Here is a 16,938-nt window from a genome sequence, read left to right as displayed (position 1 = left end):
TCAGCCTTGTCCAAGTGATAAGTACCAGTTTAGAAATATTTGACATTTTCTTTTTTTCTTTTAATTTTTAATATATGGAATAAAACAAGCATTTCTGTAACATAGTACAATAAAAGAAGGATAATTGCATATGAAACTGCAAACCCATCATGTACAATTTGCTGTTCCTTCTAAACATACAACAAAGTTACGTCTTTTTTCCTTTTTTTTCTTCAATTTCCCCTCCACCCACCCATCCTTTGCACTACCCTAGAGATGGCTACCATTATACACAAATATGGGCGTGTGTGCGTAAAATTATTCTAGATTATCAGTTCTTTCTCTGGATGCAGAGAGCTTCTATCTTCATATATCATTTTTAATTTGTGTATTTATAATAATCAAAATGACTTACTTGCTCAGAGTCGTTTTAATACAGTGTTGTCATTGTATACAATTTTTTTTGGGGGGGGGTGTTCTGCTCACCTGTTCTTCACCATTTCATGTAAGTCTTTCCGTGCCTTATTTTTTATAGCACAATAGTATCCCATCACAACCATATGCCACAACCTGTTCAGTCATTACCCAGTTGTTGGGTATCCATGCAACTTCTAGTTCTTTGCCACCGCAACGCTGCTATAAACATTATGTTCACATCAAAAGTTTGTGAATTTCCCATCATCTTATTTTTTCTGCTTTTTTTCTCAGCTTCCCTTTTTATCCTATCATTGTTACCTTATCCTCTCCCCTGACTCTCCCACTACCCATCTCACCCACCCCTCCAAGAGTTCTTCCTATACTCTCCGCACGCCCTCCCAATCCCAAAAGTCCCTCCTCCACCGTCTCCCAGTTTTCTTACTCTGCATGTTCAGAAGGCTTCCAGATGTACACATTGTTTCCTTTTCAACCCAGGTGAGAGTAAGTTTCCAATGTTACCAGCCCTTCACTGTACCTGCTTCCTCTGTATTAGTTCTTCTTTTCATGCCCCATTTTTATAATTGCTCTTTTGCCTTTTTTCTACCCAGTTTTCTGTTTTAGAATCATCCCTCGTACACAACTCAGCCCCAACCTTTCTTTCAAACTACCTTAGTAATGATAGTAGTTTTAAGAATATGGATAACATTTTCATGTATATAATAAGTAAAAACAGTTAAGCATTTTCAAATTTTTTAACCTTTCGCATCTTATGTTAGACATTTATCATCTCTTTATCTCATCTTCTATAGTCAGTCAGTTACCAAACCTGCTGAGTTCTTCATTGAGAATGTGTCTTCCATCCTAATTCTCAACCACCCTAATTCAGGCTTTTGTTACCTTGTACCTGGACATAATAGCCTTCTACTTGGTGTCTTGTTGCCAGGGGCTATAGGCCCTCTCTAATCTATCTTTCATAAAACTTGCAGAAGAGTCTTAGTAATGTTACTCCTGTACTTAGTAACATTCATTGGCTCCCTGTTGCTGACACTTGAGGGCATTAATCTGGATAATATCTAGAAGAAGTCAGTCAGAAGAGCAAGGCATCTTGAAAGTATGCCATTATTTAACCTAGTGGAGAGAAGATTGATAAGGGGACATGATAGATGTCTTAAGTATTTGAGGAGATCTCAGGAGGAAGAAGGAATGGTTCTACATGACCCCACAGGATAAGAGCCAGTGGCAGTGTTTGGGAGGTGGCAAAGAAGCAAATTTAGGTGTAGTGTAATGTTAAAGAACTTCCTGTCAGAGCTATCTGTTTTTGTAATGGACTGCCTGGGGCATTAGTGTCTTCCACTTCACTGTATGTTCTCAGACAAATGTTAAACAAATTACTTGTTGAATTGTTCCTGATTTCAGGTATGGTTTGGGTTAGTCACTTACAACTCCTAAATTCTGTGATACTTTTTATCTTGGCATTCAAGTCCCATGATATAATATGGCTTTTTTCCCCTAATTTTCCATTCTTATTTCTTTTTGGAGATCTTATTTCCTTTTGGGTACTATCAAGCCAAAACTACTACTTTTCAGCTACTTGTAAAAACCCTATACTTTTTTTCATCCCATCTCCTGTGTCTGGAGTTAACCTCGCTATACTAGTCTATTTTTCTTTATTCTTTTAGGGTCTAACTTGAGTGGTACCCTATCCACAGATCTGCTCTTGGTAGTCTCCCTTCTCCAATTCTCCTCTTCTTCCCCTCCTCCAGTCTTTGCCTAGATTTGTTATAGAACTTAATCTGAACCTGCCCTTTGCATTTATCATGCTCCCTTGTTTCTTAGTTGTATGTATAACTCTTCTCCCTTACCTCTATTTAGGTTGTAAGCTTCTGGAGAGGAGTGTCTATTTCATCTCTTTTTTTTGTATTACTCACATTTAACACAATGCCTTGTACTTTTATATTTAACTTTTGTTGACTTACTTGGAATGGGAAATTCATCAGGGGTATGTGAAAGTCAAACATTACATCATTTAACTAGGGATGGTATGGCCTTTTTTAGGTAGTCGGGATAAAATACCTAGACTAGTCAAGTGATATGAAGCAATTTGAACAGGGAATGTGTAATATTTTGTTTTACTTCTGTATGTAAATATTTTAAATGAGCTTGTTCCTGAATGACTTCTGAAAAAAGAATTATGGATTATTTTTAAGGCTAAGGTGAACTATTGCTAAATCCTTCTGAAATGAAATGATGATTAAGGGAAGTTTTTAACCTTCTGGAAGTTCTTAAATACTCTGAATCCCTTTAAAGCAAAATATGACAAATATGAAAAAAAAAACCCCAACTATTATGTGCTTTTAAACTTTGACGAAACTGCTTATGTCCTTCATATATGTTTGGCTGGTAAGTAGTCATTGTGTCAAATGTCATTGAGTAAAAATTTATTATATACAACATATTGTCAAATGTGAGCTTTTCTTTATTTAGTACATCTTCCTAAGCCTCAGTAGTCATGGTACTATATTAGGATATTACTGATGGATTCCAAAGATTAAGTTCAATTTTTTCCCCCCTTCATTTTAATCCTTTAGGGGAAAGATATTTTCAGAATACAGTTCACTTAAGAGGACTGTCATGGAATTTGGTCTGTGTATAGCGACTGACTTTGTTGTACATTTAACTAGTTAAGTACCCATTTCTAATCTTTTTCATTCAATTTTGTTGGGAATTTATACTTTGTTATTTTTTATTTTTAAGCTTGTAATGACCAGTCTACAGTCCATTCTAGAAAATGTGGATACACCAGAATTACTCTGCAAATGTGTGAAGTGCATACTTTTGGTGGCTCGATGTTACCCTCATATTTTCAGTACAAATTTTAGGGTGAGTTTGTGGGTTCCTCTCTTCTCGAAGGATGATTAGTGGTCCATGAAGGTCAGGCGGTCTAGGGCAGCTAGGTGGCATAGTGGATAGAGCGCTGGCCCTGAATTCAGAAGGACCTGAGTTCAAATGTGGCCTCAGACACATAATAACACTTACTAGCTGTGTGACCCTGAGCAAGTCACTTAACCCCATTGCCTAGCCAAAAGAAAAAAAAAAGTCAGGCTGTCTATAGACTGGTTTTTCATAGTACTTCTGTCTTAGTGTGTCTCCTTTTATTTCTGGCATGAATTAACAACTTGATAGTTAATTTAAAAGATAGCATCTCATTGATAGGTAGTGTGGCATAGAGAATATAGAGTTAGAGCTTAGAGTCAGGAAGACCTGAATTAAAATATTGCCTCTGACATATGCTAATCGTGTGATCTTGGTAAAATAATTTAACTTCTTATTGCAGATCAGCATTGCATAAGAGGATTTTTATATTAGGGGAATTCCCTACATATAGGAAATTACAGGTCCAGTTTGCCTTGCTTTCTTATCCCCTGAAATCATCTCACCGATAACTTGTCAAAAACAACAAGAATTTTCCCTCTTGGTTCTTTTTAGTTTTTTAGGCAAGAAAGAATAGGTGGAATAGATGGTCTTTTACTTTGAAGTATACTGAAAATGGGAAAAAAATTAATAAATCCACAGAAATATTATATTGATTAAAACCCTTTTCTCTCCCTCAAGGATACGGTTGATATATTGGTTGGATGGCATATAGATCATACTCAGAAACCTTCTCTGACTCAGCAGGTGTCTGGTAAGTATTTTAGTCTATAAAGATTAAATATTATGGCTTAAGGAGAATGCATGCTCTGTGAAAGTACTTGATTTTCTTGAATATAAGTAATAGTATGCTGTCTATTTTGTAGGAATAATGAGATCATTATAGGGAATCAGTAAATTTTTCAAAGGAAAGTAATTCTTAAGTGTTTTTTTCTATGATGATCTCGTTATCTGACTTAACAATGAATAGCAACACTCCTTTCAGGTAGATGACAATTGGTAACTTAGTAAATTTTAGAAGTGGAGGAAGAAGCCAGTCAGTTGTCATTAGTTAAATTGGTTACCAAGAACACTTCTATCAAGAAATTAGGATACATTTAAGGAGAATAGGGCAGTGCTTAAAAAACAAAACAAACTTTCAAATTGATTACATTGATGAGTAAATACTGTTTGTTGATTTTATTTATATTCATTAAGCCTCCTCTTCAGCATTTTCACTTCCTGCCTTATTTGATTCTCAAAAGAAACCTGTGAAATAGGTAGACAGCTGAATTAGGCCTCAGTTTATAAATATTCAACTTAGGTTTTAATTTCTTTAAGTCATTTTCCCAAGTTCATTTATCAAATTAATGGCCAAATTAAAACTAGAACCAAAGTACTAGATACAGTGAGTTTGTTCATTTTGAATTAATACCATATTTAGAAAAAAACTGTACATGTTAAATTATGGAAGTTTGATTTTATATATACTTTTCTGCAGTGTAATATGATATTTAAAATTATGTATTTTACTTCTTTGATCTAAAGTAAAGTTGAATGCTTTTGAAGGGTGGTCAATTTAAAAATTAGGGTTTGTCAAAGCCAAATAAAATATATTTTCCTTGGTCACTCTCATCTTTTAAAATTTACCTTATACCTTCCCTAGGATGGTTACAGAGTCTAGAGCCATTTTGGGTAGCTGATCTTGCATTTTCTACCACTCTTCTTGGTCAGTTTCTAGAGGATATGGAGGCTTATGCTGAGGTAAGCATGTGAGCAGGAATTTTTTTTTTATTTCAGCACAGATTTTTTAAAATTTAAGAAATATGACTGCACCCCATAAGTTTTGGTATATTGTCTCATTGTCATTCTCTTTGGTGGTATTATTGATTATTTCTATGATTTGTTGTTTGACCCACTCATTTTTTAGGATTAGATTATTTAGTTTCCAATTAATTTTTAGTCTGTCTTTCCATGGCCCTTTATTATACGTAATTTTTATTGCATCATGATCTGAAATGGATGCATTCAATATTTTTGCCTTTCTGCATTTGAGTGTTGGGTTTTTGTGCACCAGTACATTGTCAGTTTTTATGTAGGTGCCATGTACTGCTGAGAAAAACGGTATATTCCTTTCTATCCACATTCAGTTTTCTCCAGAGGTCTATTGTATAGTTCTGAAATTTGGCTACAGTATTCCTTGGAGTTTTCATTTTGGGATCTCTTTCAGGAGGGTAATCAGTGAATTCTTTCAATGACTATTTTACTCTCCCATTCTAGGAAATCAGGACAGTTTTCCTTGATAATTTCTTGAAAGATACTGTCTAGGCTCTTTTTTTTTTTTATCAAGTAGTCTAGTAATTCTTATGTATTTCCTGGATTTGTTTTCCAGGTCAGTTGTTTCTCCAATAAAGTATTTACATTTTCTTCTGTTTTTTCATTCTTTTGATTTTGTTTGACTGATTCTTGATGTCTCATAGAGTCAATAGCTTCCATTTGTCCAATTCTAATTTTTAAGGATTTGTTTTATTCAGTGGTTTTTTTTTTCCATTTGGCCAGTTCTGTTTTTTAAGGAGCTGTTTTCTTCAGGGAATTTTTGTGCTTCATTTCCCAAGCTGTTGACACTTTTTTTTAATAATTCTCCTGCATAACTTTCATTTCTTTTCCCAGTTTTCCTTCTACCTCTCTTACTTGATTTTTAATATCCTTTTTGAGCTCTTCTAAGAGGACTTTTTGGGCTTGAGACAAATTCATATTCCCCTTTGAGGCTTCACCTGCAGGCATATTGACATTGTTGTCCTCTTTGGAGTTTGTTTTTTGATCTTCCATGTCACCATAGTAGCTTTCCATGGTCAGGACTCTTTGTTTTTTGGTCATTTTTTGAAGTTGAACTCTGCTCTGGGGCATAGGGTGCACTGTCCCAAGCTTCTTGCACTGAGGGCCAGGGGCCCAGACGCTATGTGTGCTGGGCTGCACTTCACTTTTACCCAAGTGAGACAGACCTTTCCTGAAGTCCTTTTAAGTTATCTTAAGCTGGAAAAGTGGTTTCACTCTGTCTTTTTGCGACCTCTGTCACTCCAGAATCTGTTTTGAGGCTTTATTTGTTGTTTCCGAGGGAAACTGGGGAGAGCTTAAACAACTTCCAGGCATATCTTCTCCATCTTGGTTCCCCCTCTCTCTCAATTGCCAAATCTTAATGGTTTTTTCCCATTCATAATCCTTCTCCCTCCTACCTGCTGCATTTGACACTGCTGACCATTCTCTTCCTCCTGGAGGCTCTCTGCTCTCTGGGTTTTCATGATACCTCCTTTTTCACACCTTTCAGTATGATCACTCCTCAGCCTCCTTTACTAGCTTATCATCCATATCATGCCCCCAGTTGTAGGTATACGCGAGTGTTGTGTCCTAGGTTCTCTTCTCTCCTTCCTCTACACCCTATCATTTGGTAAATTCTTCAGTTCTTTTGGATTTATCTGTCACCTCTGTGCAGCTGACTCACGTATATATGTATCTATCCCTATATCACCAATTGCTTGTCAGTAATTTCAATCTGGATATTATAGAAACATATCAAACTCAGTATGTCCAAAACTGAACTCATCATTCCTCTCTCCACTCCCACCCCACCCTCCCCTTTTCCAAATTTTCCTAATTCTGTTGAAGTCACTGCCATCTGTCCCATCCCACCTCCCAGGCTGGTGACCTTAGCATTATCCTTGACTTTTTCTTCTTCCCTACCTTTCATATCCAGTCTTGCCTTTTCTACCTCTACAGCTTCTCTTGCATCAATATCTTTCTCTCCACTCAAACAGCCATTTTAGTTCAGGCTCTCATCAAATCTCACCTAGGATTATCACAACAGCTGCTTAGTAGTTCTTCCTGCCTCATGTTTTTCCCCACAAATACCAATGTGATTTTCCTGAAGTATAGATCTAATCATGTGTCCCTCCTACTCAGTCAACTCCAATGACTTCCTACTACCCCAGGTATAAATTAAATTCCTCTGCTTGGAAGTTCTGCTTCTGGGAGCCAAGATGGTGGAGTATGAAGTAAGTTGCTCTCATCTTGACATCTGAAAGCCCTGAAAATAAAACCCTGGAACAGTGGAGCCATCAGAAAGACAGGGCACAGTAGTCTTGTACCCCAGGAAGCTTAGGGGATTAGCGGGAAAGGCCCCTCTCGCTTGGGGGGTGGGGGGGAGCAGTACAGGATGAGAGGTGTCCCAGCTAGCCAGCAGCAAGCTCCATCTCAGTGTACCAGAGCGAGATCCTGAGATCAAGGGTGGTGGAGCAGGCAAGTGCCAATACCAGGACCCCCCAGTAGCCTCAGTACAGGCAGGGGAACAGGTACGCCCTAGCTCAGAAAACTGCCATGGCAACGGCATTCTGCAGCAGCCAAATCACCGGGTGCCTCAGCACAACTCCAGTAGGCAAAACTCCAGGCTGATAGACATCCTTCAGCAGCGAAACATCCCTATGCAAGGCCCAGGTGAGGAGGAGAAGAAGCTTGGGTACTTGCCTCCTGCACTCCAACAGGAGAGCTCAACTTTAAAAAGAAAAAAAAAAGTCAGGAAATGGACAATGACCATAGGTTCTTATTATGGAGACAGGGAAGATGAAGGCACAAATCCAGAAGAGGACAACATTGTCAATATACCCACATCTGAAATTTCAAAGGGGAATATGAACTGATCTTAAGCCGAAAAAGCCTTGGAAGAACTCAAGAGGGATTTTAAAAGTCAAATACGCGAGCTGGAAGAAAAATTGGGGGAAAAAATGAGAGATATGCAAGAGAGAGGCAATTGCTGGAATAAACTCTCCCATAAAACGGAAACAGCAGAATGGATTAAAAACCATAATCCTACAATAGTTTACAAGAAACATTTGAAACACAGGGATACACGCAGGGATAAAAGGCTGGAGCAGAATATATTATGCTTCAGCTGAAGTGAAAAAAGCAGGGGCAGCAATCCTGATCTCAGACAAAGCAAAAGCAAAAATAGATCTAATTGAAAGAGATAAGGAAGGAAACTACATCCTGCTAAAAAGCACCATAGACAATGCAGTAATATCATTACTAAACATATATGCACTAGGTGGTATAGCATCCAAATTCTTAAAGGAGAAGTTAAGGGAGATACAGGAAGAAATGGACAGCAAAACTATACTAGTGGGGGGCTTCAACCTCCCCTTCTCAGAACTAGATAAATCTAACCACAGAATAAACAAGAAAGAAGTTAAGGAGATGAATAGAATTTTAGAAAAGTTAAATATGATTGACCTGGAGAAAACTGAGTGGGGACAGAAAGGAAGTATACCTTTTTTTCATTGGTACATGGCACCTACACAAAAACTGACTATGTACTAGGGCATAAAAACCTTACAATCCAATGCAGAAAGGCAGAAATATTAAATGCATCCTTTCCCGATCATCATGCAATAAAAATTGCATTTAATAAAGGGCCATGGAAAGATAGAGTAAAAATTAATTGGAAACTAATCGAATCCTAAGGAATGAGTAAGTCAAGTAACAAATCATAGAAACAATCAGTAACTTCATCCAAGAGAATGACAATAATGAGACAACATACCGAAACTCATGGGATACAGTGAAAGCAGTTCTTAGGGAAAGTTTTATATCTCTAAATGCTTACATGAATAAAACAGACGAGATCAATGGATTGGACATGCAACTAAAAAAGCTAGAAAAAAGAGCAAATTAAAAGTCCCCAATTAAATATCAAATTAGAAATTCTGAAAACCAAAGGAGAGATTAATAAAATTGAAATAAAAAAATGAACTAATAAATAAAACTAAAAGCTGGTTTTATGAAAAAAATAAAATGAAATAGATAAACTTTTGGTTAATTTGATTTTAAGAAAGAAAGAAGAAAACCAAATTACCAGCATCAAAAATTAAAAGGAATGAAGAGGAAATCAAAACAATAGTTAGGAACTATTTTGCCCAGCTGTATGCCAATGAATTTCACAATCTTAGTGAAACGGATCAGTATGAACAAAAATATAAATTGCCCGAATTAGCAGAAGAGAAAATAAAATACTTAACCCCATTTCAGAAAAAGAAATTAAACAAGCCATCAATGAACTCCATAAGAAAAAATCTACAGGGTCAGGTAGACTTATAAGTGAATTCTAATCAAACATTTAAAGAACAAGTAACTCCAATACTATATAAACTATTTGGGAAAATAGGTAAAGAAGGAGTCTTGCCAAATTCTTTTTATGTTACAAGTATGGTGCTGATACCTAAACCAGAAAGAGCCAAAACAGAGAAAGAAAATTGTACATCGATTTCCCTGATGAATATAGATGCAAAAATTTTAAATAAAATATTAGCAAAGAGATTGCAATAACTTATCTCAAGGGTAATATGCTATGGCTAAGGATTTATGCCAGGAATGCAGGGCTGGTCCAATATTAGGAAAACTATCAGCATAATTCACCATATCAACAACAAAACTAGCATATCATGTGATTATCTCAATAGATGCAGAAAATGCATTTGACAAAATATAACACCCATTCCAATTAAAAACACTAGAAAGCATAGGAATAAATGGAGTCTTCCTTAAAATAAAAAGTAGCATCCACCTAAAACCTTCAGCAAGCATCATATTTAATGGGGACAAGCTAGAAGCATTTCCAATAAGATTGGGAGTGAAACAAGGTTGTCTGTTATCACCACTGTTATTCAGTATTGTACTAAAAATGTTAGCTTTAGCAATTAGAAAAGAAAAAGAAATTGAAGGAATTAGAAAATGCGAAGAAGAAACAAAGCTATTACTCTTTGCAGATGATATGATGGTATACTTAGAGAATCCTAGAGAATTAAATAAAAAATTACTTGAAATAACAAACAAATTTAGGGAAGTTACAGAATGTAAAATAAACCCCCAGAAATCATTGGCATTTCTATATACTACTAACAAAGCCCAACAGCAAGAGAGAGAGAAATTCCATTTAAAATTACTGCAGACATAAAATATTTGAGTCTGCCTGCCAAAACAAACCTAGGATCTATATGAACATAATTACAAAGCACTTCACATGAATGAAGTCAGATCTAAATAATTGGAAAAATATCAGTTGCTCATGGGTAGGCCCAGCTAATATAATAAAAATTCTACCAAAATTGATTTACTTATTCAGTGCCATGTCAATCAAACTACCAAAAAATTATTTCATAGAACTAGAAAAAAATAACAGAATTCATCTGGAAGAACAAAAGGTTCACAATATCAAGTGAACTAATGCAAAGAAATGCTAGGGAAGGTGGCCTAGCTGTTCCAGATCTTAAGTTGTATTATAAAGCAGCAATCATCAAAACTACTTGGTACTGGCTAAGAAATAGAGTGGTGGATCAGTGGAATAGGTTAGGTGTGCAAGACACAACAGTCAGTGACTATACTAAACTACTATTTGATAAATATGAAGACTCTAGCTTCTGAGATAAGAAATCACTGTTTAACCAAAACTACTGGGAAAACTGGAAAATCGTATGGCAGAAACTGGGCATGAACCAACATTTTATACCTTATACCAAGATAAGGTCAAGATGGGTACAAGATTTAGATAAAATGACTGATACTGTAAGCAGACTAGGACAGTGAGGAATACTTTACCTTTCAGATCTATGGAGAAGGAAAGAATTTATGACCAAACAAGAGACAGAGGACATTATGAAATGCAAAATGGATAATTTTGATTACATTAAATTGAAAAGTTTTTGCACAAACAAAGCCAATGCAAGCAAGATTAGAAGGGAAGCAGAAAACTGGGAAAGAATTTTTATAACCAGTGTCCCATTTCTAAAATACATAGAGAACTGGTCAAATTTATAAGAATACAAGTAATTCTACAATTGATAAATGGTCAAAGGATATGAACAGGCAGTTTTCAGATGAAGAAATTAAAGCTATCTGTAGTCATATGAAAAAATATTCTAAATCACTGCTGATTAGAGAAATGCAAATCAAAACAACTCTGAGGTACCACATCACACTTATCAGATCAGCTAACATGACATAACACGAAAATGATAAATGTTGGAGAAGATGTGGGAAAATTGAAACATTAATGCATTGTTGGTGGAACTGTGAACTGACCCAGCAATAGCACTTCTAGGATTGTATCCCAGAGAGACCATAAAATGGGAAAATGACCCACATGTACAAAAATATTTATAGTAGCTTTTTTTGTGGTGGCAAAGAAATGGAAATTGAGGGAATGCCCATCAACTGGGGAGTGGCTGCACAAGTTGTGGTATATGAATGTAATAGAATACTGTTGTGCTATAAGAAATGATGAGCAGGGGGCAGCTAGGTGGCACAGTGGATAGAGCACCGGCCCTGAAGTCAGGAGGACCTGAGTTCAAATCCGGCCTCAGACCAAACACTTGACACTTACTAGCTGTGTGACCCTGGGCAAGTCACTTAATCCCAATTGCCTAAAAATAGAAAAAAAAAGAGAAATGATGAGCAGGCCAACTTTAGAAAAACCTGGAAAGACGTATATGAACTGATGCTGAGTGAAATGAGTTGAACCAGGAGAACATTATACACAGTAACTGCCACATTGTGTGATGACTGACCTTGATAGAGTTGGCTCTTCTCAGCAATGCAAGGATCTAAGACAACTCCAAAAGACTTATGATGGAAAATGATATCCACATCTAGAGGCAGAATTATGGAATTTCAATGCAGATCGAAGCATACTATTTGCTCTTTTATTGTCTTATTGCTTCATTGTTGTGGTTCCTTCCATTAGTTCTAATTCTTCTTTTTATCATGAGTAATGTGAAAATATGCTTAATATGAATGTATAAGTAGAACCTATATCAGATTGCAAGATTGTCTTGGGGAGGGGGGAGGAGAAATTTTAAAACTCAAAATCTTATAGAAGTGAATATTGAAAACAAACTATTTTTTAAAAAAGTAAGTTTTCTACTTGGCTTTTAAAGTACTAGAAAAACCTGGACCCAAATTAACTGTGTAATCTCATTATACATGAATTCCCTCTCACACGTTCTGTGATACAGCCATATTGACCCCCTCAGCTTCTCATGTAACATACTATCTTTATGATACCAGTCTCCATGATTTTAGACTGGCAGCCTCTGCTGCCTAGAATGAACTGTTTTGTTGCCTCTGCTTTATGGAGACCTTCTCTTTAACACACAAGTATCATTTGCTTGAAGCTTTCTTCTTCCTTTACCTCCTCCTGCAATTGTTAATACCCTCCTTTCCAGGCTATCTAGTATTTAACAACTTTGTTTATATTTGCATTTATTTATGCTGCACACATCCATATTTGTATTTTCTTCCTCCTTAGAATGTATGCTTTTTTTGACTTGAGAGTGTTAAATTTTTTTATACTTATACCCTTAGTATCTAGAATATTGGTTGGCGCATCATAGAGATTGAAGTACCTACAGGATAAAATTTTACTCTTTACCTTGGAAGTCAAGATTTTTCACAAAGTTACCATAAGCAGTTTTTTTTCATCCCTATTCCACCAAGAGAACTTTTGGCTCACAGTAGATTGGTCTGTTTGCAGATACATAAAAATCTCATGTACATTCTCACCTCATAGCCTTTACGCAAGACATTTCTCACATTGAATGTAGGCTCCTCAACATTTTCCCCCCTAGATAAAAAGCCTAAAGTTTTCATTAAGACCTAATTTATGTTGCCTTTCCAGATAAGTCCAGTGAAAAAATTTTCTGCTTCAAATTTATAGCATCTGTTATCCATATCGCTTATCCCAATACGAGATGGTATAAAATTTCTTGTCTTATTTTGTAACTTAATGTATTGCCTAATTTTTGAGTGTTTCTCTACCCTAGATAATTGGTAGATTCCTTAAGGACAGAGATTTATTTAGCAAAATGGTGTATAAGAAGTATCAGCAAAAGTATTTGATGAGTAACTTGGAAACCTTTTGAATTCTTAGAGACCTTATGCAACTAGTCTGTTTTAACATTTGTAGATGAGGAAACTGAGGCATAGAGGATTGAAGTTTCTTGGCCAAAGTTGCCAAGTGAATAAGTGGTAGAACTTGGATTCACAGAAAGATTCTTGTCATTCCAAATACAGTGATCTTTCTACTGCACTGCTAGAGTAGAAATTATTTCCTCTGTCAACTGCATGTAATTAACATTAATGTGAAAGAAGAGATCCATTTTCTTTTTCCATTTTTTTTTTGTTTTCTGTACCAAATATTTACTTTTCAGACTAGAATTATTTTTAATCTGTTTTTTTTCTTGATGGGACTTCTTTACTTACATGTATTCATAAATGACTGTTCTGTATCCTATTTAGGACCTCAGCCATGTAGCCTCAGGGGAGTCAGTAGATGAAGATATTCCTCCTCCATCAGTATCATTACCAAAGTTAGCAGCACTTCTTCGGGTATTCAGTACTGTGGTAAGAAGTATTGGGGAGCGCTTCAGCCCAATCAGAGGTCCTCCAATTACTGAAGCATATGTGACAGATGTAAGTTTTTTTAAAGTACCCTTTATGTATCATTAAGAAAAAGAACCTCTCACTTCTTTAAGCCCTAGTAACCTTTAATTTTAACTGCTCTGACAAACTTCATTATTTGTTTTCTCAGTTTCTTAGTAAATGATTAGAGGAAGCAAATCAGGAAGGAGGAAAGGATTGTTTCAAGAGGTAGACATGCTGACAACAAAGGAAGAGACAAGAGTTATAAAAAGATAGGAGAACCTATTAAGTATAGCAAATAAGAGCCCATTTTTATAGAGACAAAACAGCTCTCACATCTCAGCAGCTATTGAGAGTTTCACTGTATTACAGCATAGTATAATAACATGTTTATAATAATAAAGTTAAGATTATATCCTCTGCTTAGAAAGGCAGGGAAATAATGTGATATGTTTTAGAATGATTTATATTGTGAATGGTTTCAAATTATTTGTGGTTAAAACGATATAAACCTTCAGGACAAAAACAACTATTTAATGATTCTATAGTGCTTGGATAAGTCAGATCTTTCTGTATTGATAATCCTTATTTGATGACAAGAATGGGTTAGGTAGTGTTCTCATTTGGATAAATGAGATAAACACATTGATGTGTAAACCAAAACTCTACATTTCATATTCTTATGTCATTGTTCCAGTCTTTCTTAGAGCTATGATTAGTCTTTAAAAGCTCCAAGAAGCTGTGGTATGCGCACTGCCATACCACCATAAAACCATCTTAGTAGATGGACTAAATAAAATTGAGGGTATTGAACAGGCCTCAAGTCCATCTGTGAGTTAGGGGACGTCTGTCCCACGCCTGTGAAGACTTCTGCTGGTGAAATGGGTGGATAAGAACAGTTTGTTCTAGCAGCCATGAAGGCAGTTGAAGTAGGCACTGTAGAGTGAAGCATGCATACAGCTTAATTACACATTGAAGACACTAAGGTCATCCACTGCATCATGAGCTATTGCCAGTCATCTTGATTTTTGTCTTGCCACTGGACTTCAATGGCTCTGGAAGAAAGTCTGATTTACTTTGTGTAACTCTGTCTCACTTAAATCCAATTCATAAACAAGTCAAGGCCCCATGATGTCATTGACCATCTTCAAAAAGGAAGGATGAACAACAACAAAAGCAGATGTGTAGAGACAGTTAAATAGCTCACTGAAACATAAAGAGGGGTAGCTAGGTGGCGCAATGGATAGAGCACTGACTCTGGAGTCAGGAGGACCTAAGTTCAAGTCTGGCCTCAGACACATATAACACTAGCTGTGTGACCCTGGGCAAGTCACTTAACTGCATTGCCTAGGCAAAATGAATGAATGAATGAATAAATAAATAAATAAATAAATAAATGACGCGAATCAATCTGATTACTAACTTTCCAGTTATGTAATTATCACAGATTTTAATTTAGACTTTTAGTGAAAAGCATTTTTAATCCTATTTAGGCTTTTTAATTACTTTCTTATTGTGACCAATGGTTAAAAATTTTGTTATAGATTATCATGTTCTAGCATCAGTCTACTTTCTTTTCCCTGATTTGTATTCATTGGAAATTTAGTATATAAGTAATGATTATCCTACTTGAAAAATTATTTAAAATGTTCTAAAATATACTCATCCTAGCACCTATTACTCAATGTTGGTCAAAATCTTTTCTTAACTTTTGAAAGGTGACAATCCACAGTTTAAAAGGGAAAGTGTATCAGTTTGCAAGAGCAATAATGTTATATTGCATTCATCATGTTTAGGCAATTTGCCATCCTTTTATAAAATCTCTTTTTTTGTTAACTTTATTTACAACAATAAATTTGTATTAATATGAATTCCAGTTAAATCTCTAGAATTTTCTGGTTTAAGGCCATTTTAGTGTGTTAACAACTTACTGAACATCCTCATTATTTAATTAATGTAAAATACTCTTATCATTTGTAAATAAATTCAGACTAGGACAGTGGAAAGACCACTGACTTTAGAGTCAGAGGATCTGGATTCAAATTCTGGATCTGACAGTATTTTGGCAATCTGACACTCACTTTGACAAATCACTTGGTAGGTGACTCCCTGAACCTCAGTTTCCTGACTGTAAGATGATTGGGTTGGAGGTTCGTTCCACCTCTAAATCTCTGATCCTGTCATCCTAACAAAGATTATTTTTTTTAACAATAAAAGATAAGTGTTTTTAGAAAACTAATTATTTTTCCCCCTTTGCAGGTACTGTACAGAGTAATGAGATGTGTTACAGCAGCAAACCAAGTGTTTTTTTCTGAGGCAGTTTTAACAGCTGCCAATGAGTGTGTTGGTGTTTTGCTTGGTAGCCTAGACCCTAGCATGACTATACATTGTGACATGGTTATCACATATGGATTAGATCAGTTGGAGAATTGCCAGACTTGTGGTACAGATTATATCATCTCAGTCTTGAATTTGCTCACATTGGTAAGTACTTCATTCTAGTTTTAATTTATTGAGTTATGGTTTATTCAGGCCTTTGAATTTAAAATGGTAGGTTGGAAACTTTTAAAAATTTACCTTTAGACATTCTGTACATATGTGTGTGTGTGTGTGTGTGTGTGTGTGTGTGTGTATACATATATATATGTAAAAATTTTTTTTCCAGCCAAAGACAAGGTTTATTAAAGATCTGCCATATTGGCCAGACTCTTAAGGAGTCTGAACATTAGTGAGCTATTGGCTAATGGTGAGAATCTGAGAATTTAGCTAGATTATAATAATCTGAGCTTAGATTAAGGGAATTTTTCATACATTTTTTATAGCATAATGTGCTTTACCCGGTGCAATATTTTCCTTCATTTTATTGCTATTCTAGTTCTCAAATATTTTTAAGTTATTTATAATGTCAACGCTTTCCTTACAAATCAGTCTCCAAAGTATTTCTAGGCATTATACAAGATCATAGAAATACTTAAATAGTCATTTTAGGGACTCCCCATTGTGTTTTGCTTCTTTTCCACTTCCACTTTTGTGTAGCATTTTAAAAATGGGTTAGTTTACTTTTCTTCTTTGAACAGATGGCTTTTGTATTAAGTTTACAGAGTTCAGTAGGTTAATCTTATTTAAGGTTATTTTCAATTAAAATGGCATACAAAGTTTTAAAATTAGTTC

At 35.6% G+C, this 16,938-nt stretch overlaps 1 protein-coding gene across 4 annotated transcripts in view; it reads left to right on the top strand.

Moving 5' to 3' along the window:
- SMG1 (SMG1 nonsense mediated mRNA decay associated PI3K related kinase) overlaps window positions 1-16,938 on the top strand; it is a 122,605-nt gene that overhangs the window by 32,842 nt on the left and 72,825 nt on the right. For all 4 annotated transcript variants that reach the window (XM_078152865.1, XM_078152864.1, XM_020965321.2 and 1 more), the window contains 5 exons: window positions 3,151-3,276; window positions 4,009-4,081; window positions 4,973-5,070; window positions 13,645-13,818; window positions 16,027-16,251. In XM_078152865.1, coding sequence (XP_078008991.1) covers window positions 3,151-3,276; window positions 4,009-4,081; window positions 4,973-5,070; window positions 13,645-13,818; window positions 16,027-16,251 — 696 coding nt within the window. The remainder of the gene's footprint in view (window positions 1-3,150; window positions 3,277-4,008; window positions 4,082-4,972; window positions 5,071-13,644; window positions 13,819-16,026; window positions 16,252-16,938) is intronic.

This window comes from Phascolarctos cinereus, unplaced genomic scaffold (assembly GCF_003287225.1).
Source record: "Phascolarctos cinereus isolate Bilbo 61053 unplaced genomic scaffold, phaCin_HiC Scaffold_4;HRSCAF=312, whole genome shotgun sequence".
Classification (NCBI taxonomy): domain Eukaryota; kingdom Metazoa; phylum Chordata; class Mammalia; order Diprotodontia; family Phascolarctidae; genus Phascolarctos; species Phascolarctos cinereus.
Note: the sequence above shows the minus strand (reverse complement) of the source record. Positions and strands in the feature narration are given on the sequence as shown.